The sequence below is a fragment of the Colletes latitarsis genome, chromosome 6, assembly GCF_051014445.1.
Source record: "Colletes latitarsis isolate SP2378_abdomen chromosome 6, iyColLati1, whole genome shotgun sequence".
Classification (NCBI taxonomy): domain Eukaryota; kingdom Metazoa; phylum Arthropoda; class Insecta; order Hymenoptera; family Colletidae; genus Colletes; species Colletes latitarsis.
This window is the reverse complement of record NC_135139.1, coordinates 7,759,857-7,783,085: the sequence shown is the minus strand read 5'-3', so window position 1 is coordinate 7,783,085 and position 23,229 is coordinate 7,759,857. Positions and strand designations below refer to the sequence as shown.

At 31.3% G+C, this 23,229-nt stretch overlaps 2 protein-coding genes and 1 long non-coding RNA gene across 8 annotated transcripts in view; 2 read left to right on the top strand and 1 right to left on the bottom strand.

Moving 5' to 3' along the window:
- The window catches only part of Nha1 (Na[+]/H[+] hydrogen antiporter 1), a 572,935-nt gene that overhangs the window by 489,783 nt on the left and 59,923 nt on the right, over positions 1-23,229 (top strand). The window lies entirely within an intron of this gene.
- Positions 427-5,116, top strand: LOC143342961 (uncharacterized). The gene is made up of 3 exons (XR_013079885.1): positions 427-546; positions 2,936-3,475; positions 4,838-5,116. It is a non-coding gene; the product is annotated as an uncharacterized LOC143342961 (long non-coding RNA).
- Positions 4,628-22,330, bottom strand: LOC143342958 (antitrypsin). Of its 6 annotated transcripts, XM_076767319.1 has the most exons (9): positions 18,454-18,526; positions 18,302-18,370; positions 13,769-13,887; positions 13,403-13,585; positions 13,081-13,291; positions 12,679-12,893; positions 12,384-12,569; positions 12,168-12,303; positions 6,395-6,605 (listed from the first exon to the last, which is right to left on the bottom strand). In XM_076767319.1, exons 2-9 carry the CDS (start codon positions 18,309-18,311, stop codon positions 6,451-6,453), a joined length of 1,215 nt encoding a protein of 404 aa, XP_076623434.1. In that variant the 5' UTR covers positions 18,312-18,370; positions 18,454-18,526; the 3' UTR covers positions 6,395-6,450. The 6 variants fall into 6 exon arrangements, with proteins under 6 accessions (XP_076623435.1, XP_076623434.1, XP_076623438.1 ...); XM_076767320.1 differs by lacking the exons at positions 6,395-6,605; positions 18,454-18,526 and adding an exon at positions 4,628-4,956 and having other exon boundaries at positions 18,302-18,437; XM_076767323.1 differs by lacking the exons at positions 18,302-18,370; positions 18,454-18,526 and adding an exon at positions 22,309-22,330.

Genomic DNA, 23,229 nt, shown 5'->3' with positions numbered 1-23,229 from the left:
GACGAAGTGTCACCTCTGCGTATTACTTTGTGTCTATGGCTATGGTCCTCTTGGGGTTCGTGAAATTTCCGTTAAATTTACAGGTTTCAAATTTCATACTTAAAATTACAGAACTTATAAATATTATTCGCGTAAAAGAAACCGCATTTTAATCCAATTGTCGGCATAAAGGCTAAAAGTCACTAGATACGTGTGGAGTTGCATTTAAGCTATCCCTATCAACAACTTGACGCTTTCTATGCAAAATCCATTATTCCCCACCACCAGTGTTGCTAAATGGACCGAATATTTTTACACATGCGCAATGAAAACAGTAGCGTATATACTCAACGTCATGGAAACGGCAGCAACAGGTGAAGCAAGTTTAGGCATTTAAAGTAAGTGCGTATCTATTATTATTTTTTACGTAAAACTGACATTCTATGTAATTATTCCAATATTCTTACATGCTCCTCTATTTCATACGACTATTTCATATAAATTATATTACAGTTCGTCGTTTTATGGGTATAAAATTATTTTTAAATAAGTACGCATATACAGGGTGTCCCGTAAATAGTGTAGGAGCCGGAAATGTGGGGTAGCTGAGACGATTCTGAACAACAATTTCCTTTGCAAAAATGTCGGATGGAGCTTCGTTTTTGAATTATTAACGAAAAACACTGACGAATCACGGCGCGTGCCTGCCGCGCGCTCAGGGCCGTCCGAACTAAGAGAGCCACCGTGTCGGCTAGGTAGCAAAATGTGCATCGGAGATACGTCGAGGAACGAATACAAATAATTAAAAATACTACCACTGCAACTGTTACCTCTGCGGATTGGATAAATCAGTCAGATAAATCGAATTTATTAATTATTTGTATTCGCTGTTTCCAAGAAAGAAGAAATAAAATGTGGGAAGATGCTCTCGGAATTTTTAGGAAATTAATTCTTCGCACCTGAGTGACGCTTCTCGCCAGAGTGTGTTAAAATTAAAATAAGAATTATTTTCAGAAAATTAAAATAAATACGGTAAGAACCATTTGTAATCGTTTGTTATTAAAAACTGTACTGGAACAGCAGACTGGATTTGTGCGAACCGAAACATTTTTCGCATGCAAGGGGTTAATAGAGAATTAATTGAAATTCGCCTTACCCATTTACTTGCAAGTTGCAATAGGGCCAGTTAGTGCACCCCTGTCGATCATGGAAAGGTCGAAGACCCCAATAAAAATCAGCTGATGGGACGGCCCGGTCACTGCACCCGCTTCTTACCCCGAAAATGTAAAAGTGAAAAGTGCTAGTGACCGTACTGTAAAGTGTTTTCGGGGTAAGAAGCGAGTGCAGTGACCGGGTCGTCCCATCAGCTGATTTTTATTGGGGTCTTCGACCTTTCCATGATCGACAGGGGTGCACTAACTGGCCCTATTGCAACTTGCAAGTAAATGGGTAAGGCGAATTTCAATTAATTCTCTATTAACCCCTTGCATGCGAAAAATGTTTCGGTACGCACAAATCCAGTCTGCTTTTCCAGTACAGTTTTTAATAACAAACGATTACAAATGGTTCTTACCGTATTTATTTTAATTTTCTGAAAATAATTCTTATTTTAATTTTAACACACTCTGGCGAGAAGCGTCACTCAGGTGCGAAGAATTAATTTCCTAAAAATTCCGAGAGCATCTTCCCACATTTTATTTCTTCTTTCTTGGAAACAGCGAATACAAATAATTAATAAATTCGATTTATCTGACTGATTTATCCAATCCGCAGAGGTAACAGTTGCAGTGGTAGTATTTTTAATTATTTGTATTCGTTCCTCGACGTATCTCCGATGCACATCTTGCTACCTAGCCGACACGGTGGCTCTCTTAGTTCGGACGGCCCTGAGCGCGCGGCAGGCACGCGCCGTGATTCGTCAGTGTTTTTCGTTAATAATTCAAAAACGAAGCTCCATCCGACATTTTTGCAAAGGAAATTGTTGTTCAGAATCGTCTCAGCTACCCCACATTTCCGGCTCCTACACTATTTACGGGACACCCTGTATAAAGTGAAAAACCCATTTACTGCCATTCTGAACTGTTTTACTTCAAATATCGAATAATCAAAATGTAACATGCAGCTATAGATGTCATTAATATTAAGACGTAATTTCTCGTCATTAATTTTTTATAAAATAATAAAAATATGTGAGGGGTTAGAAGAGTAAAATAACAACTTCTTTATTATTGAAAGAAAACATAAATACAAAAAAAGGCTATTATTGTAATAATTGATTTATAAACATAATAAAATATGATTAGTTTAGAATATATACATTTAATATAATATGTACATATAACGATTGATCAAGTTTTTTTATTTATCGTTTGGGTATCAGTGATGTATCACACAGTGATTTAGGTTTTACACATTTTGGAATTACTATCATGACGGTATTTTTTCATAAAAATAAATCTGTACACTGTTACTGTTAGCTACACTATAGTTTGCATATACCTAATCTAACTTTTCATATATATATTATAATACAATGTTTTTAATATTATCAGTATGTGATACATTTTCATTTATACATACACGCAACACAAAAGTATTGTTGACTTCATTGTATATAAATTTGATTCTTGATTAAAAGGATAATAATTGAGTTTTTTAATATACCAATAATTGGAGTGTCAGGCAAACATATTTTAAGAATTAAGGGAATAACTCTCAAAACATTCTTCTTACATTATTGAAGTTATAAATAAAAATAAAGATTTTGAGAGCCGCAACATTGTTTTTTTAAATTAAAAATATTGAATAACAACAAATAAATTGAAAAACCTATCTGCTTTAGATAAATAAATAAACGTTAAAATAACATTGTCTAAGAAGATAATAATTAGGTCTTTTACTCTATAACTTACGTTATGTTTCTTATTGATTTTTCAAAAACTTTATAAATTTTCAGAAAAAAAATCTGGGGTTCATACGATACCTACTTTCATTTAATCAAAGCACTTCACTGACGCCGTTTTCGACGCGCATGCGCGAAAATACTTTTCCTGTCTGACAACGCAGCTCACTACCTGTTACACAATAAAATTTGAATTGTGACGGTTAGTCCTATTAACTTGTAATCATACAATTAGATATAAAAGGTACTTGTTGAAAAATGAGTGATTCTGGAGACAATGTTAAATATAAGTGGACATCCGAGGGCACCGCATTACTTATATCAGTTTGGTCAGATAAACAAGTTCAGGAACAATTTGAATGCAGTTCAAAACCACAGCTTATTTGGGAAAGCGTTGCACGTTATATGAAGAAAAAGAGACACGAGGTTTCTAATGAATAATACCTATCTCGGATGAAACAGGTTTTTGTGTGTTACCGTGAAACTAACAGAACTGATAATCGAACAACTGTAGAACGCAAAATGAATCAATTGATCGAGCTCTTAAAAACAAGGGTTTGGAAGAAAATAACATCAACGGCAAAGACACTTTAGGTAAGGTTATTGAAAATGAACGAATGTTAGATTAATTTGTATTTCTGATTTTTATTTATTTATATTTGTATTTTAACTATTAAATCAAGTGTATCATGAGTATCAATACTCGTGAAAGTATTTTTTTTTACTTCCGATCCATTTAGAAAGTGCCCTCGTTTTTCGTAGCAATAAATGCATGGTTATCTGATAGATTTTTGTATTGATTCTTCTCATAATGTTATAAGTCAATTGATTTTGACACGCTTTAGAAAACAATTTACGAGCTATTAGTTCATTGACAGGACAAACATTTAAAGGAAATTTTATTAACGTTCGGAGTTCAGATGCTTGAACAGCAATGTGGAATCCGAATGCCAGATCACTTTGACTCATAAAGAATATTCAGATACACATGTATATACGTTTTGAAGGACGATTTTAACATTCTTTATTATTTTTTAACTGCTTAATGAACAGTAATAAGAACAAATATATATAATATACATGTGCACATATTTGTGCTTACTGTACTTCTGCACACATATGCTTTTGTTAAATTTCTGACATTCTTCGCTGTAGCTCTATTGGATAATGAATACTGATTCATTGAGTTTCTGCCATTGTGCTAGAATTGACATTGTTTTGTTTTCTTAAGTAATAAAATGCTAATTAGCTTATAACGAATAGGCTAAGGGCTAGATGAAAGAGACCCAGCATTCGTACTGTGAGGATTAATTAAATAGCTAATACAGTAGTGCCCACATAAGTGACCATGCTCGGGTCTAGCCGCGGTCATTTATGTGGGCATAGTTAGTTCTTAGAACTCAACAGAGATAAGGAAAGAGGGTAAGTGCGAGTAAGATACAATAGCTGGCACCCGAAACCATATATACAATGTATCGATAACGACCGGCGTCAAGTTACGCTCGACAGGCTCGATGTTCGAAGCTGCTTGGCTTCTAAGAATTGGTGGGGATAACCGCGGTCACTTAAGTGGGCAAAAGTGTGGTCACTTATGTGGGTACTACTGTAATTTTTAAAAAGGTGTAATCTTCATTGGTCGCAGTTATATAAATTATTAATTTGTGAAATGTTTTTCAAATGCATAATATCAGTCTCACTTTTGAGTCCTCCAGAAACACTATCGTAATACAATTGGCGCTCAAAGTGTTAGCAGACTAGCAATTCTTTATTTACAAGTTCATGTTAACTCAGACTGCATATATGTCCTTTTATTGATAAAATTTTAAGTTTACTAGGAGATATACATAGTAATTAACAAGAGATTAAATGTAATAGTTAATATGAATAACATTATATTTTTTTAGTTTTGTTTTTACTTTGAATCTATGGTTCATTAACATGTCCCATAAATATTAGTGCATTTTCAGAAATGTCACATGCATCATTGTGAAATGTTTTAATGATGCCATACATAAATGGATGGTTGATTCTGATTTCCGGATGGACCATGATAGAGCAGCAACGTAGTTGTATCGCTGTAACAAAATCATAAAGTAGCAAAAATATTTCATTCTTCATCATAATGGACCACAAATGCACTATAAATCCAGGACAAAGCAGTATTAATAAAGTCGTCACGATAACACAAACGTAAACTTGTTATAAAAAATATGAATAAATTTACAATTAAAATCACTTAAGCGTGTCTATTTTTTATTTTTATGTGTTCCATTTTGTTAAATATTTAGTTGTAAGGTATCAATTTTGAAGTACTTCAGATTATACATAAAGTTACTATATTTAAGACTAAGGTTCATTAACGACTCCAGTGAATATCGATATTTCGTTAAAAGTGCTGGTTTCGTTATTGAACACTGTTTTAAAAATGCTAAAGAGGAAGAATGATTTACTTCAATTTTCGCCTGGAAGTTTTGCAAGCATAGAAATATTTGCATTCCTGTAACAAAATTATTAACGCTAATAATTAACACAATATGAAGAATGGATTATCTTATAAATGTGTGTAATGTAACATATACACTGCCGGCGGAAAATTTCCGACCACTTTTCTTTTTTTTCAATAATAGAGTTTAACATAGCTGAAAGTCATAAAAGTAGCAACTTATTGTCCATTCAGTTTTATGATAGTTCCTCTTGCTTCGATGCCTGTTTATACCATCTGAAAATCTTATAAGCCTTAATCAAAATTACTTTTAGCTATATGAGCGATAAAGTATTAAACCCTACCGAATGCTGATACCTAAATTTGAGTACATACTAGAATAGGTAATTAAGGATAACTATTATCTAGGCAATATAGACTAAATTTTGTTTGAAAAACTAATTTAAAAGCTGAATAATCTGTGACGAAGCTCAGAACTGCAGAGAAATTTTACAAAAAATTGTTTCTGCAAATAGGCAGAAGTAAAATGTTTATTATATCTTGTATCTCTATTTTTATGACGTTTTTCAAGCTAAGTAATGCTTTCTCATTAATTAAAAGCAAGCAGATAAAATCATGAACCACTGTGAAAAATCACCATGATTAGGAACGAACGTGATCGAATCACTTGTGATTCACAAATAATTGCTGTTTGTTAGTAGCGGTTCTAGCTATCTCTACTAGCCACAAACTGAATGATGCAAGGAGGTACAGTTGTTAGAAAAAACCTGACTTGCAACTGGCTCCACAATTCTCTATAAACTTCATGTTCCCATCTCACTAAGGTATTGTAGAGAGAATGATGGGGTATTTAAAGGCAACGTGTCGCCTAATTACCTAGTTACTCTTCGGCTATCACTAATCATTCATTACTGGACTATGACTTTAACCTTTTACACTCGGAATGACATTAATTTTACTTACCGAAATCAGCAGCGCGGAATATCCTAAGTTTATTTTTCCTTCGACTCGATTATAGTTACATTTAAGAAAATGTTAATTATATTTCTAAACCGCCGGAAGCACATATATTTTCGATGAATGATTCCATATATAATTTATTGTTCAGAGACAATGCATACAGTTTTTATACTTTAGGCTCGTTAATATGACCAGTAAATAATGAGACGAAATTAACTATTTTTCCTTCGTGCTTTGTGGTTTTTACGATACTATACAAAAATGGATGTGTAACAGCGAAATCCACAGGAAAGCTCAAAGACAATTTCATCATAATAGTACCTGGAACAAATTACAGTATATAAATCACCATACACAGTGTATCGCATGTACGGGAATTCGGAGCAAATTATAACTTCCAAACTAATCAATTTTCAGTATCGGACCCCTAATATTTTTTTAAAGACGATACAATAATGCGTCATGTCAACATGTAATGAGCAATAACAGCAGAGAATCGGTCTCGGACCATGTTGCTAAACAATTCGTAGCTAACTAGGATGCGACGGGGGACTCTGTGACGCCTCATTAGAGTTCCCAGTCACTGTGGGGTTTTAGCCGGTAAAAGTCCGGCACTACCCCAAGGCCCTCCCCTATTTAAGAGCCTCGGGTTGTCCATGAGGATTTCCCCATGATAAAAAAAAGAAAAAGTAGCTAACTAGGTAACGTTTGCTCCAAATATCCATCACTCCATCTTTACTATCTTAACGAGAGAGAATCATGAAGTTTGTTGAGGATTGCAGATTGCATGTGGTAAGGGGAGGCTGCGATCAGGTTTTCTCTGGTAACGCTAGATCTAACAATGAGTCGCATTCTCAATAGTCATTAATTGTCAGTAAAATTTTCGAGAAACAATTTGATCATACGGTTCCACGGTTGGAAAGTATGGTTGTTTCTTTTGACACCTCCTACCTAATCTGGAGATCCCAAGGGTTAGGTTCATTATTTCTATTTGGACGTGGTCTACTCGGGGACCTTGTACAGGTCGCATGCTCGTCTGGGGGATATTGTTTTACAGTCCTGTGCCATCAAATTAGGGCCATCCAAAATTTTCAACTGTTTCTAATGCTTTTAATGAAGTTACAAGTTAAGTGTGAACTTTAATCAAATGTTTATGAAATAATATTACCCTTTTTTCCGTTTGCTTCGATTAATGCGTTTATTCTTTTTAGAATATTATGTATACATCGTTTGATTATATTTTTTATATATTGTAAATATTAAGAAATTAGAATTGTGTAAAAAAAATTTAATTGTATATAATAAGTGAGCTATAACAAATATAGAAAGAAAAATTTCATTGTTTTAAACAGTTTCCTTTAAGTAAACATAATTGGTAATTTGTTAATATAATTTAGCTGTGTAATTTATTCATATAAATTATTAACAAATTACCATATGTAATTTATTAATGTAATTTAATTGTTCTTAAAATCTCATCACTCCATCAAAAAGCGAAATTGTGTCATGTTTAATTGCAAAGTAAAAAGGTTTGTCAATTTTAAAAACTAAGGGTGGATCTCTTGGAGCTGGGGCACAGAAGTACACGAACATACCTAAAAATAAATATATACGTACATATGAATTAAATTAATTCTTTTAAAAGAGATTTACATGAATTGAATACTATTTTAACAATCATGAAAATAATTAATGAAATATTAAACAAATTTGTCTTTAATTTGAAGATTTCTTTTCTTTCTATAAATGATTGTAAAAACTTCCAATAGAAGTTACACATTTTTCCTACTATAATGTCTTCTACAATCCTATTTAAAATGAATATAAGAATTCGGGAAAAAGGCAGAATTACCAAATTCAATTAGAGCTAAAAGCAACGAAATACAATTAACTATAATCATGTATTAAATTTTAACATGCATCTTAGAATCACTTTGTGCTTTCATGTTAGACAAGAAATAAAAATTACTTTTACATTAAACGAAGAACTTCAATACAACAGAATTGAAGTAGAACATTAACTTCGAAAAGAATACTGTTTTTAAAATATTCTGTTCATTCAATTTTGTCTAAAACGTATTTAGTCGATGTTTAAAGAAAATAATGTTGAATAGATTGTCATGAATGTAAATAATCGTGATATACACGAGGCCTGAGGAAAATTCGACGAGAAAGTTAATCTTCAATTGATCGATATTAGACGTGGACAGGTGTTTAAAAATCTAAGCGAAATACGTTAAACCGCATAACTGTGAAACGATTTACTTGTGAAATTGTACGTATATCTATATCGTAAACCTAAAGTGACGAACCATTTCGACTGTGACAAGGACGGTTTTTTGTTTGAACGTTTCAAATATAAGCAAATCGACGGTAATCGGTCACGGATTCCGGTTGAATAAACATCTTCATTTTTGTTTTGATATCATTACTTATATAGAATTATGAAGAATAGAAACACATGTATAGAATACACAAATTATGTATTTACAATTAAACTGACGATTCTGACGACGCGTGTAAAGAACAGTTATACTCTCCACCAGCGATTACGGAAAATCACCGTAATTGGAAACGAACGTGATTTTCAAGTAGCAGTTGTAGTCATCAACTAATCGATACCTGCTATTAAATACTTCAGTAACAAATTAATTGAATATCATCAATAGTATCGGTATCGATTCTGAGCTGGCAGACAGGTTATACGTACTATATGTACATACAATTACTGGCTCTCTTAAGGTATTATTACGTGCCGCCATATTTGAAAGTTATAACTGCGTTTTAAGGGGACATTTTGTTTTACAAGATTTGGGACTTGTACGAATCTTTTTGTTTTTACTGCTTGGAATTCGGAAAAAATGTTTGATAACTCTTGGAAATCTAGTAAATTTCGATATACATACTAAAGACTGAACATATTATTTCTATCTACTATGTTTTATAATTGCACATAATTCTTAAATACGAATTGTAAATTTCTTTATTGTTTATAAAAAAACACAACAAGGAAAGCATTATAAAATGTATTATACAGGGTGTTCGGCCACCCCCCGGGAAAAATTTTAATGGGAGATTCTAGAGGCCAAAATAAGATGAAAATCAAGAATACAAATTTGTTGATGGAGATTTCGTTAAAAAATTATTAACGTTTAAAGTTCCGCCCGTACTGAATTTTTTTCTAGAAAGTGGGTAGGATTTCGGGGGTAGGTCTATTCATCAAAAATTATTGTAATTGACCTCCACAACCGAAAATAATTTTTTCAGAACGATTTGAAAAATTTTTTTTTCGTCGAAAAATTTAGGCACCTACCCCCTGTCGATTTTTCTTAAAAATGCGTTTTTGATTTTTAATAATTTTATTTGACGCCCTACAGAAAAGTTGTGTAATACTTTTTTTGGGGATTTCAGGGATATGTCTATTCACAAAAAATGCTTATAATTGACCCCTGCAACCAAAAATAATTTTTCCAGAACGATTTGAAATTTTTGAATTTAATTTTTAATAACTTTTTAACGGAGCCTCCATCAACAAATTGGTATTCTTGATTTTCGTCTTATTTTGGCCTCTAGAATCCCCCATTAAAATTTTTCCCAGGGGTAGCCGAACACCCTGTATATCAAATATCACATATCCCATATCATTTTAATCGTCTTGTTAATATTCCGCGACTTTCGATAATTTTGAGAATCCGGAAACCATTGTGTCTAATTAATTTTTTTCTACAGCATTTTTATCTTTCATTTTCTTTCATTAATCTATTTTTTTATCAATGATGGCATTATTATCTACTTAACGTGCTCAATGAAATGCAATAGAAGCATAACAATATTTATAACATGGAAAAATATATTTATTCAAATCAGTTGAATCAATCAAGCAACTTATATTATAATTAGCAAAGATTGGCAAGATAATGTGTACGAAGTATATTGTCGTCTCTAATTTAATTTCTAGAATTGTAGACGTAGAAAGAGAAAAGGGAAATATTGTTTAATGTTGGAAATCTCTTTCAATTTAATCATAGAATATTATTTAAGATCGAGTTTGATTGCGTTCTTCTTATATAACATGAGAAAAAAAGACATCAAGATATCACAGTTGCTAAAAACAAAGATACGTGGTTATGCTTAATGAACAAAAGGAATGGTCGATTGATGCGGAACTCAATGGGCTTCGGCGGTGACCAAGCGCTGGAAAGAGGCCTTACACCAAGACCTGCCACAAGCAATTAACAGTGAATTACTCGGTTGTGCCACAAACACGAAATTCGTCAGAAAACAATTAGACCTATTACATGTATTTCTACCGAAGATACTAATCTTGGTACAAAGTGAACGCGATAATAGTTAATACAAAAAATTTAACCATATGAAACCGAAAAAAGGAAAAATAATAAGAAAGTTAATTATATAGCTACATTTACACAGGGTGATCGGCCACCCCCGGGAAAAATTTTAATGGTAGATTCTAGAGGACAAAATAAGATGAAAATTAAGAATACCAATTTGTTGATGGAGGCTTTGTTAAAAAGTTATTAAAAAATTAAATTAAAAAATTTCAAACTATTCTGAAAAAATTATTTTTGGTTGCGGGCCTGAATTACAATCATTTTTGGTGAATACTTATACCCCTGAAATCCTATCCACTTTCGAGAAAAAAATTCGAGTAGGTACTGAAATTTTTAGATGAAATTAAAAAATTTCAAATCATATTAAAAAAATTATATTTAGTTACAGGGGTCAATTACAAGAATTTTTGGTCATTATACATACCCCCGAAATCCTACGCATTTTCGCGAAAAAAATTGTTTCCCGAAAATCTAATGTGAGGCCAGAAATGCTTCCCTGAAATTTCATGCGTATCTTTGAAATGCCATAACTCCTGAACGGATTGGACGATTTCAATTTTCAAAAACGCAAATGACGCGTATTTACATGAAGAATATGTAGAAATTGCAAAAATATTCGAAAAGTTGATCCTTAACCCCGTAAACTGAGAAAAACCCAATAACAATCGTCCAATTTTCAAACAGCCATAACTCCTACAATAGTGAATATATTTCAATGAAACTTTTTTCTGAAGTAGAGTTCATGAATACCTACAAAAAAGTATTAAACAACTTTTCTGTAAGGCGTCAAATAAAATTACTAAAAATCAAAAATGAATTTTTAAGAAAAATTGACGGGGGGTAGGTGCTTAAATTTTTCAACGAAAAAAAAATTTTTCAAATCGTTCCGAAAAAAATATTTTTGGCTGTAGGGGTCAATTACAATCATTTTTGGTGATTAAACACCCCCAAAATTCTACCCACTTTCGAGAAAAAAATTCAGTGCGGGCAGAACTTTAAACGTTAATAACTTTTTAACGAAGCCTCCATCAACAAATTGATATTTTTGATTTTTGTCCTATTTTGGCCTCTAGAATCTCCCATTACAATTTCTCCCAGGGGTTTACGAACACCCTATATATAATAATATAATATAATACATATAAAGACAAATGATATGGGATATTAGCAGCAAACCAGACATAAGCGAGCATTTTGAAGCATTTACACACTCGCAGATGTTCAGAAAAAATGAAATAATAAATAATTGTTCAGTTTTCTTATCTACACTCTTTAAAAGCAAAAGAACATCATAAATAAAGCAAAATATTATTTGAACTAATAATGAATGTGTTCGTTAAATTATTATCACTGTAATTAAAAGCGAATGATACACAGAAATAATTAATTAACATAGAACTAAAAATCTTGAACAATGATTGAAAACTTGACAGTTTATATGTATATATATATTTATTTTTTTCATATTTTAAAACAACATTTTGCTTTACTTTAACCCGAATTCTGCAAAAAAAAATGTTTATTGACTCACCAGTGGCAGCAGCAGCTTCACTACCTTCTTCGTTCACTTCGATAAAAGCTTTTTGTATAACTTTGCTAACAGCCAAATTGTCATTAGCAATGCCGGAAAAATTAGCACGCGCAGTGAACATGTCAGTTAAACCCAACTAAATACAATACAAATTAAGAGCATATCAAAAAGTATTTATTTTTATATATATAGTTACATTATTATAATACAACATACCTTTTTTAGAATACTGTTGAGCTCTATTTTACTTTCGATTTTGAATTTTGGCATATATAATTGCACATCGCCTGTAAATCCTTGATTTAAAATATCGGCAATATTCATATCTTGTAACTTCTTTTTAACCTCTGATAAACCATTAATTTCATTTGGAAGAATTATGACCATACTCAATTCGTTTCCCTATAAAATTAGTTTGTTTATCTTTGTAACTTAACAATTTTTTTCTTTCTGCCATATATGCAATAAACAAAGTTGGTTTTAAACGTTATCGATTCGTTCAAAAAATTACCTTGTATGGTATTTCAATAAATTTCGCGTTCAAATGTGGGAGTTCGCCATACTTATAGGAACCTTGTCTGTACATAGTAGGAACATTTTTTACTGTATTCTCATTAACGTGGAATGGCATTTCCTTAGTATCCTCGGAATTAAATTTATTTTTCCACTGCCCCTTGAAATATACTGCATTAACAAGTACTAATGCTGTCATATCATTAAGATCATCTGTTTAAAAAAAGCATACTCAATAAATTTGAAGTTTTTTCATTTATTCCTGTAAAATGTTTATTAATTGCATACTAGAGAATTCATTACATTTAGTAACTTTCTTTTCTCTGTATTATAATAATATATAGAAAACATAGTATAAATACTTATAAATCTCAAAAAATTAGTATGTAAATTTACTAACCAGAGGTAACAATGTTCTTGATGCGATCATTTGTATTTTCCTGAACCCATCTGTTAACTATATTTGCAGCTTCTTGAGATTTAGAAAAGTTTACTGCTTGAGTAATAGAACGAAAGTAATTTTCTGTTAATTGTTGATAACCTGGCTCTATAGAAAATTTGTTTGCTACAAAGACTTTATTTGCAAGATTAAGTTTATTTTCCTTGACATTCTATAATAAAACATATACACTGATATGATACAATATAAAATTAAATTTAATTCTACATACATAAATAAAATAAAACACAAATTTAAAGCAAAAAAAGAAATTCATACTTACATTTAGAGTATCAATTAGTGCTTGATAACCAGATGTACCAAGACTATCTGGAGATGGCAGATTGAGAACTCTTTTAAACTGGTTTTCTGTTTCTCCACGAGCACCATATGCAGCCATAGCAAGAACAATAGCTGCACTAAGAGGAGACATTATAAGATTGCCTGGATTCTCTTCTAGTGCAGTCTGAAAAATAATTGTATTTTATACCTTGTATACTTTTAATAATTTAGATTAATAATTATTTATAAATTATTAATTAATCAATTATTAATTATTTATTAAATATTAATTAAATAATTATTAATATATATTAATGAATAATTATTTGACTTGAGATCTTTCCATATCGCTATTACATTCTCTTACCTGAAATAATGACAATGAAAATTGATTTGTGCCTTGTGAAACAGCAGATAGTGCTTCATTGCAAGCTGCCTTTGTTGCCATTGCTATTGAAATAAAGCACGCTACCAAAAGATGATTTCCTTTAATTGAAAAAATTCACGTATAAATTGTAGGTGAAAATAATTAATTTTCCTTCGGCAAAAAGTTATAATAAATATTAAGGTAAATATTTACTTTAGTGGATCTGTCCTAAATTTGTTTATTTTTTAGAACTTTTTCAAAAAAGGCTATATTTTAGACCCGATGTGTTTATAAAAACACGGCAAGCGGCGATCCTTTGCAGTTCAACGCGCCTACGGCACACGTACAAGCGAAGTGAATGTGTAGTACAATATTTACAAATATCTAGAAAGCTGAGGCCGAGCGACAATTATTGTTCAGATAAATAATGTTCACAATCTCGTCCTCTATAACATACTCCAAAATCGTCAGGATCACTCCACGCATACTGCAGTTTCTTTGAATTCTAAGTCCTTTTTTGTTAAACAAAATGCAAAAACGCATTACTTGTTCACCTTCCCCTAATCTATATTTCTTTATAAAAATCAGATGTAGTCTTTTATACAAAATCCGAAGAAAAATAAACAGATTTAGAACAAAGTCACTAAAGTAAATATTTACTACAAATGCTTATATTGTAAATTTAAAAAAAAATATAAATTTTGTTATAATAAACAAAGATGTGAATGACAAAGGATTTGGTTTAAAACTATCTATTTACATTTGCCCAAATAGCTTCGTTTGGTATTGCTTGTGGGCGATTTTATATGGTATAAATCATAATTGGTAATTTGTGTTTTATATATCACATAGAACCCATGGTAGACAAACATTTTGTTGGTGTTTTGCAAATGAGAGTTTGCAGAAATATCTTAGAATTGTTAAGCTCAAAAAACGAGGATTTGAAATCTTCGATATTGAACAGAGGACACGAGACGTTTTTGTTTGCCATTTTGATTATTTTAGCGAAAAGCAGCACTCACACCTTTCTGTATTTTCGTCACATGTTCAACTTTCAAATATATGAATTAACTGATTCACTGTAATGTGTACAAGCTTTTCTATTTACACTACAGCAAATCGATCATTGGCTACATCAAGTGTTTTATCGTCTTACGTAATACAACATATACATGATACGAGGGTGTACACGATAAAATAATTGATTCTATAAATGTTGACATTCAGTTTTATCAATGATTGAAACGACAACCATATTATGTATAATAACATGAAGTACGATTAAATTAGGTAATAACAAAATCATACCGGAATTCAAATTTTTGGGGGGAAAAATCTCGAAAACTAAGGCTGACCAACATTAAATGGAAGAAGGAAAAATTGGTAAAAATGTAAATTTCTACAAGATATCGAAAAATCATCGAAATCTGAGTTAAGCAATTTATCAATAAGTTTACAAAAATTTTAAATAACAAATATATTGGACGTAAATTTTTTTAGTAAACTTTTAACAGTAATAGATTTCGAATTATTAGGTTTAGGGCATAAGTATGTACTTCATCACTTTTTTGTACAGACTGCATCGAATAATACTGTTGAAATTATAAGTTCTATTTAAAGAAAAGGTATATACAGTTACATTTTTTAAATATATCAATACATAGAAAAATATAAAATTATATTTAGATTTGTTGGAATAAAAATCACCGCATTCGTTAACCTAATTTTATGATCAGTAGTTGATACCCCTGTTTGGACGACACATGTATAAATACGGGGAATCACCGTGTGTGCGTCCTTTTCTAGAATGTTGTATCGCGAACCATAGTGTAAAATGGACAAAGAGAAAGTTCTTAGTTAAAGAATTAAAAATTACGTTGGACTATATTCTCGTGTGTGTATAACTAGAGTTACACGTATTTACATGTACATTTAGAATTATAAGTTTAGTGTTTAGTATTAATAAAGTATAATGTTTATTTAATATACCACAACCACGTGCTACGCAAATCTCGCCAGTTAACAAGATTGTGCACCATTTGATACCATTTAATTTCTTTTTATATTTTCATCTATCTTTGACCGTTTTGAAGATACAATTTTTCTCCAGGTACACATGTATGTACTCGAAGTACAGGTAGCCCTCCTACAACATGGCATTCTATAACACGATTCATAAATTGCGAGAACCTTTGTACAACACTGTACTTCTACAGCACTGGATAACATGATTTTTGCTTAACATATTTAAAAACTAAATTACTTTAAAATAATGACGCGGAGGAATAACGAACTATAGTGGCTTTGTATGAAAAAATATAAACAAATTATAATTTATTAAATTAAGGTTGCGTTAAATTAAAAAAATATTTGTTTTTTTTTTGTTTTGTTTTATACATACATTTATATTTTTCATAAAAGTTAAGTTGCTTACGTAGAATTAAAAAAAAATATTTTTGATAAATTTTCGGACCGTATCTCCCCTTTTTGTACTGGCTCTGGGTCTCATATAACACGGTTTCACACAACACGGCATTTTCTAGGAACCTATCTACCGTGTTATAGGAGGGTTACCTGTACGTGGTTTTTTCGTGACCTTTGTAGTCACCGCGTTCTTCGGCCTTTGTGTGATAGAACCTTAAGGACTGGTACATCACAAGGTGAACAGGCGTGTTGCCAGCAGTACAAGCTGTATCGCCAAATAAAGTTACCATACATTCTTGTACAGAAAAATTTTTCTTCAAAAGCATAAGAAAACAAAATTTCACAAAAAGTAGAAATGAACATGATACAAATCCATTAAACACATTTTGCAGCTGGTACCCAGTAATGGTATCACTTGGCAGACCACTCGATTTAAGTACTTAAATCGTTATGTTTTTCCATCGATTATGTACATACTTATCGTATTATATCGGCAAACACTAACTACGTTATTAATTATTTTACAAACAACGATCAATCATATATGTACGTAACAGCCAAACATAAGATATTTTTCGTTTCTCCATTTATCAATGAAGATAATTAGTGCATAACACGCGTCTTTACGTTTTACTTTTTTTACGACCTCAATATATATAGGTACCTTTATCGACTATAATCGGACTTACTCGAAATACTAGAATTCTTTCATGTTACGGATGTCCGTTCGACTTTCTTGAGCCTGGCTCGAGCCCGTAATGCCAAGTACCAACACATCCCTACTTATTATGCAAGACCCCATACACAGTTTCAAACTTCAAGGTCTCCAGGTTCATTGTTAGCGAAAGGTTAAAATATCCAAGGATGAATACGTGAAATCATTAACGAATACCGAGACAGAATATCAATGTATAAATAAAAGTAAATCGTAAATTCTAATCGATTTATTTTCCATTAAACCAAATATGTTTATAATAAAGAAAGACATAACTTCGACATAAACAACGCGATGAGAGAAGCTGTTAGGCTTCTTAGAAAATACGTATGATACTTCTGTATACAGTTCACACATTTCTCGAGGCATCGGGAAAAACCCAGTAAGACGTGAACAAGAATTAATAATAATTTGGTTGCTATCGACGCGATTAATGATTCATGTAATTGGGAACATTTGGTAAATAAACTGTCGAAAGGTCACTACATACGAACATTTAGGTTGACATTTTGTTGTTAAGCACTTCGTAAGTTGATTTAAAAAACGAAAGAAATATTACAGAACAATGATAAAATGAACCATCGAAATCTTCCGTTTAGTATCTACAGTTTAGGATTCTCGTTTTTTAATTCAGAGATGAATAAAATTTTATATGAATAATAGATAGTCAACAAGATCAATATGTAACAACTTATTTGTGACGTTACACGATATAGTATATAACCTTACGACACTATAATATTAATATAAAAATGCGTTCCAAAGTATTAGAATAATATACAACATTATTGCATAACAGAATTTGAATAGATATTGCAAAAAAATTTAGCACGAAGACGCTAAAATATAATTTATCTCTTGTTATTTGTATTGCGTCTTATGACGTGATCAAATGGAAATACCAAGAAATGGTATTTATTTCATATGCACACAATACATTATAGAATTTTTTACTTTCTCAATACAGTTGTATTTTTCAACTATTTCTGACTGTTAACCCAAGCTTTCGCTTTACTTTAGTGCCGAAAGTCACGATTGCTTTAAAATATATCAGAAAAGAAAAATTTACCTTTCAAAGCATAAAAAATAATAACAAAACAATATATTATTAGTATTTAATTCATTTAGATATTAGATTCTTTTAGTCGTTACGATATGGTCAAAATGTTTAACACATATATACTAATTATGAGAAACTTGAAATTTCAATGTGAATTAACAATTGTTACGCAAAATTTCTAGCCAAAGAAAATTCAGTAAGTTTCACAATTCGTTCAGTTATCAAAAGTAAATGGCGTACTATTTAATTTGAAGCAGAACCTACGATTGTCCGGTTATCATTAACTTGTCATTATAGCATATACATAGCCATATACAACACACGAATTACTCACGTGTACACATGTGTACTGTCTGGTTCTGCCCTTTCTACACGTTAATCTTCTTCGAAAGTTAAACGTAGACTGTAAGAAGAAACTACCGATTCAATATAAAAGCACGACAAACAGCACCAGGAAAGTCTCAACAGTAGAAAGAACGAACCTACCAAAGATTGTGACGAATGAACGAACCAATCATCACGAAGCGCGTATTCTATTGACTGCATGGTCATATTTGTCGATCTTTGGTTAATGAAAATTACAAACCATTGGATCCGAAATTCGATAGAAACAGAACGATGCCAGCGATATCGATGTTACCAATAATTATGTTACTTTTTCTTATTCTTCAGGGAAGAAATATGAAATGTAAAAAGAAGATTTAATCTGATACATTATAACAGTTTTTTATTTCTCTCAAACATTATATTATTAATTCAAAGTGTAATTTGGTGTAATAAATCGGTTAAAATATATGATTATAATTTCGTAGTGACTCAGGGAAACAAATACCACAGAAGTACATACGTCAAAACATTTTAGGTATAAATTTTTTGCCTTAAATGGTAGCGATTATTTTATTAATTATTTCTGCTATTTATCATTTAACTCTTTGCGAACACACATTTTGAATTAACCAACACTAGAATAGCATAGAACAGTATCGTATATTTGAAAATGCCATATAAAATTCCTTAATCCCGTATTTTAATTACTTGTTACATATGTACGTATTTAGAAAATTAATTTTTGTTGATTTGTGCTGTCGGATTTTGTTAAAAGTTTCCTGTTGTATGCTCACAATGGTAACAGTAACCTATCTATTGTATGCAAATACTATTCGTAAAGGATTAAATTGTACATACTCCACGGCGAACTGATTTGTTAGGAATACACGTTAAATACGCCCAATTCTCCTTTGTGCAAACTTTTAACTGTTGAGCAACCACATCGCTAGATGGAGCAAGGATACACACACACGGTTCCTTTCGTTCCTGTTTTCGTTCCTCAAAATTGAGATGTTATATGGTGAAACGTGCTCTTTGGTTTTTTGTTCCTTTCTTTTGTGATTTGACTAAAATTCAGTTCTATACTCTATTATTTATACTTACTAATAGATAGCTTTAACTTTATTGCCGTAGTTAGTGAAAAGGTGTAAGAAAGTTCAAATAAAAGCCTAGGTTATATCATAGATATAGACGACTCCATGTCGGAGAAACGTGATTCGTTGTTCACTCAAAAATAAGTGATCACACCAAGAGAGAAAATCAATTGAAGAAAAAGAAATCAGATGGCCCAGAGAATGTTTTAAATTTAAAAAAGAAGAGGTCTTCCTCTAATGGTACAAGGAATATAAGAAACGTGTCAATTTATGCTAAATCACACTTAGGACATGCATTTTTGGAGGGAAAATTAACGACGTCTAGAAAAAGAAAAGAAGAACTTAAAACTTCATATATATTGCAAACACTGTTAGTTCTCTTAAGGTGCTACATAGACATGAAATTAAAAGCACACGAATGAGCAGAATTAAGGTCTTAAAAGATAAAGGAGGGTTTCCAAAGTATAGTAGTATATAATTTATTAATTGTTTTTAATCTTAAATAGGTATAAATTAACCCTTTGGCTGCCAAGCTTATCTGCAATATATGCAAAAACTATCAAGGTCAATTTGATATACATGCTTCTATAAATTGCTTTATACAGAAAAAAATGTCAATTTATGTCAATTGAAAACTTTCTGAAGGACAATTGTAGTATGATACAATATTTAATAATAAATAATATAAACTTTTATATTTAGATTATGTACACTATGCTTAACAAATTATTTTCTATAGTAATTTCTCTTACGTTATAAACCAGAAATCAGTAAAAATGGACAGTAAGGAATATCAAAATAATAAAAAAGCTGGTTACCTTACATGCAAACACTTTCTAACCTGGTTTAAAATTTTATGGAATATTCAATAAAGATAGAACAGCCTTTGATAGTATCAAATTACAGTTACTCTGAAACATTCTCCAATCCCAAATCAACACTTTTTGAATATTACTCATTATTATTTCTTTAACCATATTTTAGTATTCACAAATGACTCTAAAATGAATAATTAATCCCTTTGTTGTCTGTCACCACAAGCTAACTTCACAGATATTGGTTTTACTTTTCAAAATTTCCTTAATATTCACAGCTGAATGTGCTGTCATGAAGATGGTAATTGATTTTGCAAATGGAGACAGAACTTCTTCCTATTTCGTTTGTATAGATTTTCTAAACCTGATACAAAGTTTACAGAAAAGACAATTTAATATATAAACCAATTCCTACATAGCTACTTCTGCTCTATTCTGTTACATACATTATTTTGTACATTTTTCATTTTATACTCTACATTTCCTGTTCTTAAACGTTTCTAGGTTTCAATAGATTATTATTATCGAAAATGTTGTGTATTTTTTATATATAATCATTTTTTTATATTTGCATTATAGTATTACTTTTTTCTTACTTTTATTGGTATTTCTCACCTTGCTAATATTACTGTCATAAAAAGTGCATAATTTATTTTGCATTTATTTTCTAATTTTTATCTCTGAGAGCAAGTATGGCCTTGTTTGGTATCATTTCCATTAGTAAAAACTCAAAATTTTTAAATTGAAGAATATAAAAATTTTATGTTTGTTCTTTGATGATTCATGTAGTTGCGTCATTGCTAATCGCGAGTTACAGGCAATCGCTTCCTCGTAGTAGTTTTAGGAATTGGTGAGGCTGATTACTTAGCAAATAATGTCGAGGAAAAACGTAGTGTATATCATCGAGGGACCACTGTCCCTTCAGCTGCGGGTATTTAATAGTTTTCGAGGTGTTAATGAAAAATTTTTGGTACAATACATTGAAATGGGCTTATGCAGACGAAATTAACAGAACTGTTTTCTTTGTGGTAATCGTCGCCGCCTGCATTCAAGTAGCCGATGGTGTATAGGGATATCGAGTCTTAAATTTTGTAGGATGTTCTATTAAAAATCTACCGGTCTTTTTTCAAATTGCACAACAGAGTTTAAATCAATTAAGTCGGAAGTTTGTAGTGGATGTGGCAACACGCGTGGAACATTGTACAATACCCATTGTTCGACTGAAACCAATAATTACTTAGTAAATTCAATTTTGACATACTATTTGATTTTTTATATTTTAAATTTTATACTTTGATATACTATTTTGATCATATTGTCATATAAATTTTCCTGTACGACTTTTGATTACTTCGTTGTATTCATTATTCCATCAATGAACAAGGTTTCCCATTTCACTAGATACCATGCAACTCCAAATTAATACCGGTCCACCATTATGTTTTAGGCCGAGGGCACACGAGCATCGAAGCGACGTGCGTTTCTATGTTCTTCCTTGTTTTGCAATTGAAAACAACGAAGACAGACAAGATCGGCGTTCCTATGCTTTTCAATTGTAAAACAAGGATGGGCATAAAAATGGACGTCGTTTTGGCGCTCGTGTGCCCCCGGCCTTATAGTCGGCCATAAATTTCGCGGTTCTAATTATGTGTTTTGTTTTTAACTACTACATTTTCTAGGTACAAACTACTAAATGAAAACAAAGTAAACTTAAGTTTTTCTTTTATCTATACTAGAAAATATTGATGAAACTATAGTAATTCCACTTACTGTACTTGATAAAAAGAATACAAGCGATCCGCCGGATTGGGTTACATACAAGCCGCAGCAGAACGCTAAATTACTACGAGACATACTAATACTAATTGAAATTGAAGTATTAATGGATCAAATAAAAGTAATAACCAAAATCAAAAGACATCTACCAGAAAATACAGGAAATTTTTAGAAATAATGAAACACCCTAACAACATCAATAGAACTTCTTTCTTCCATTTTTTCGATTGTTCAGCTGAACAATTAAAACAGCTTTAATTAATAACCAGTGAATAGTGATATAAGTTCGATGATTGGTAACAAACGAAACATGACAAATCCATAAATACCTTAAATAGTTGACGAAATAGCGGAACAATTTCCTGCACGGCTCGGCTTACACCCGGAAACTATTTTCAATTCTCAAAACTCATGACGTAAAAATCTAAAATATCTTACTTATCATGTGATCTGTACCAGGCCTATTCATGTCATAATTTAAGTGCACACGTACTTTCAGAATATACAAAATCGATTTTCTCAAACACGAAGCTTCAAGTGGAAAAATGTTATTCCATATTTTCGACATACTCTTTCGCATATAATCACTCCATTCTTGCATTGTATAATTTATATTTCTGATATGTTTAGTAACAATAATATTTAATAATCGATATTTTCGCAGCTTGCATATTTTTCATTAACAAAAAGAAAGAATCATACTTTATGTTATTATATACATGTATACATATAATATACATAGATAATATTATAAAAATATGTTAAAAAGTATAAATCTTACCTTATGAAAACTGTTTAACGTCCCACACTTAAATTGTATGTATATAACGAACACGGCAAGTTGGAAACTGATTGTGAATGTGCTGACCATACGTATTGATAGTTACGGGACGATAAGATTATACGTCAGGTCTCGTTCTCAAAATTGTAACTGTAGTTCCCTTTCAGTCCACTAAGTATTATAACGTTGATAATGATTGTAGCAACTCCACAGCAACCTTCTTTACCATCTAGGCACAGGCGCCAGAGCAAAATATACGTATATATGTATATAATGATAAGTGAAGAATGCCTTAAAATAAAACAGAATTATTTAGATATAAAGATATTCTTCACACATTTAATACGGCATTATCAAATCATTATCAAAAGCTTTTGATAAGGGTATAGATTGGAACGTGATTAAAAAATCGACTAGACGATCGGAAGACTCGTTGTCATTTTCCAAGTTTTGTACAATTACAGTTGTA

What these genes read in the sequence shown, in the direction of transcription:
- LOC143342958 (XM_076767319.1), bottom strand. An exon ending in TCAACAGTATTCTAAAAAAG is followed by an intron (nt 12,304 to 12,383) that starts GTATGTTGTATT and finishes TATTGTATTTAG; the next exon opens with TTGGGTTTAACTGACATGTT. An exon ending in TGAAGCTGCTGCTGCCACTG is followed by an intron (nt 6,606 to 12,167) that starts GTGAGTCAATAA and finishes AATTTGTTCCAG; the next exon opens with GTACTATTATGATGAAATTG.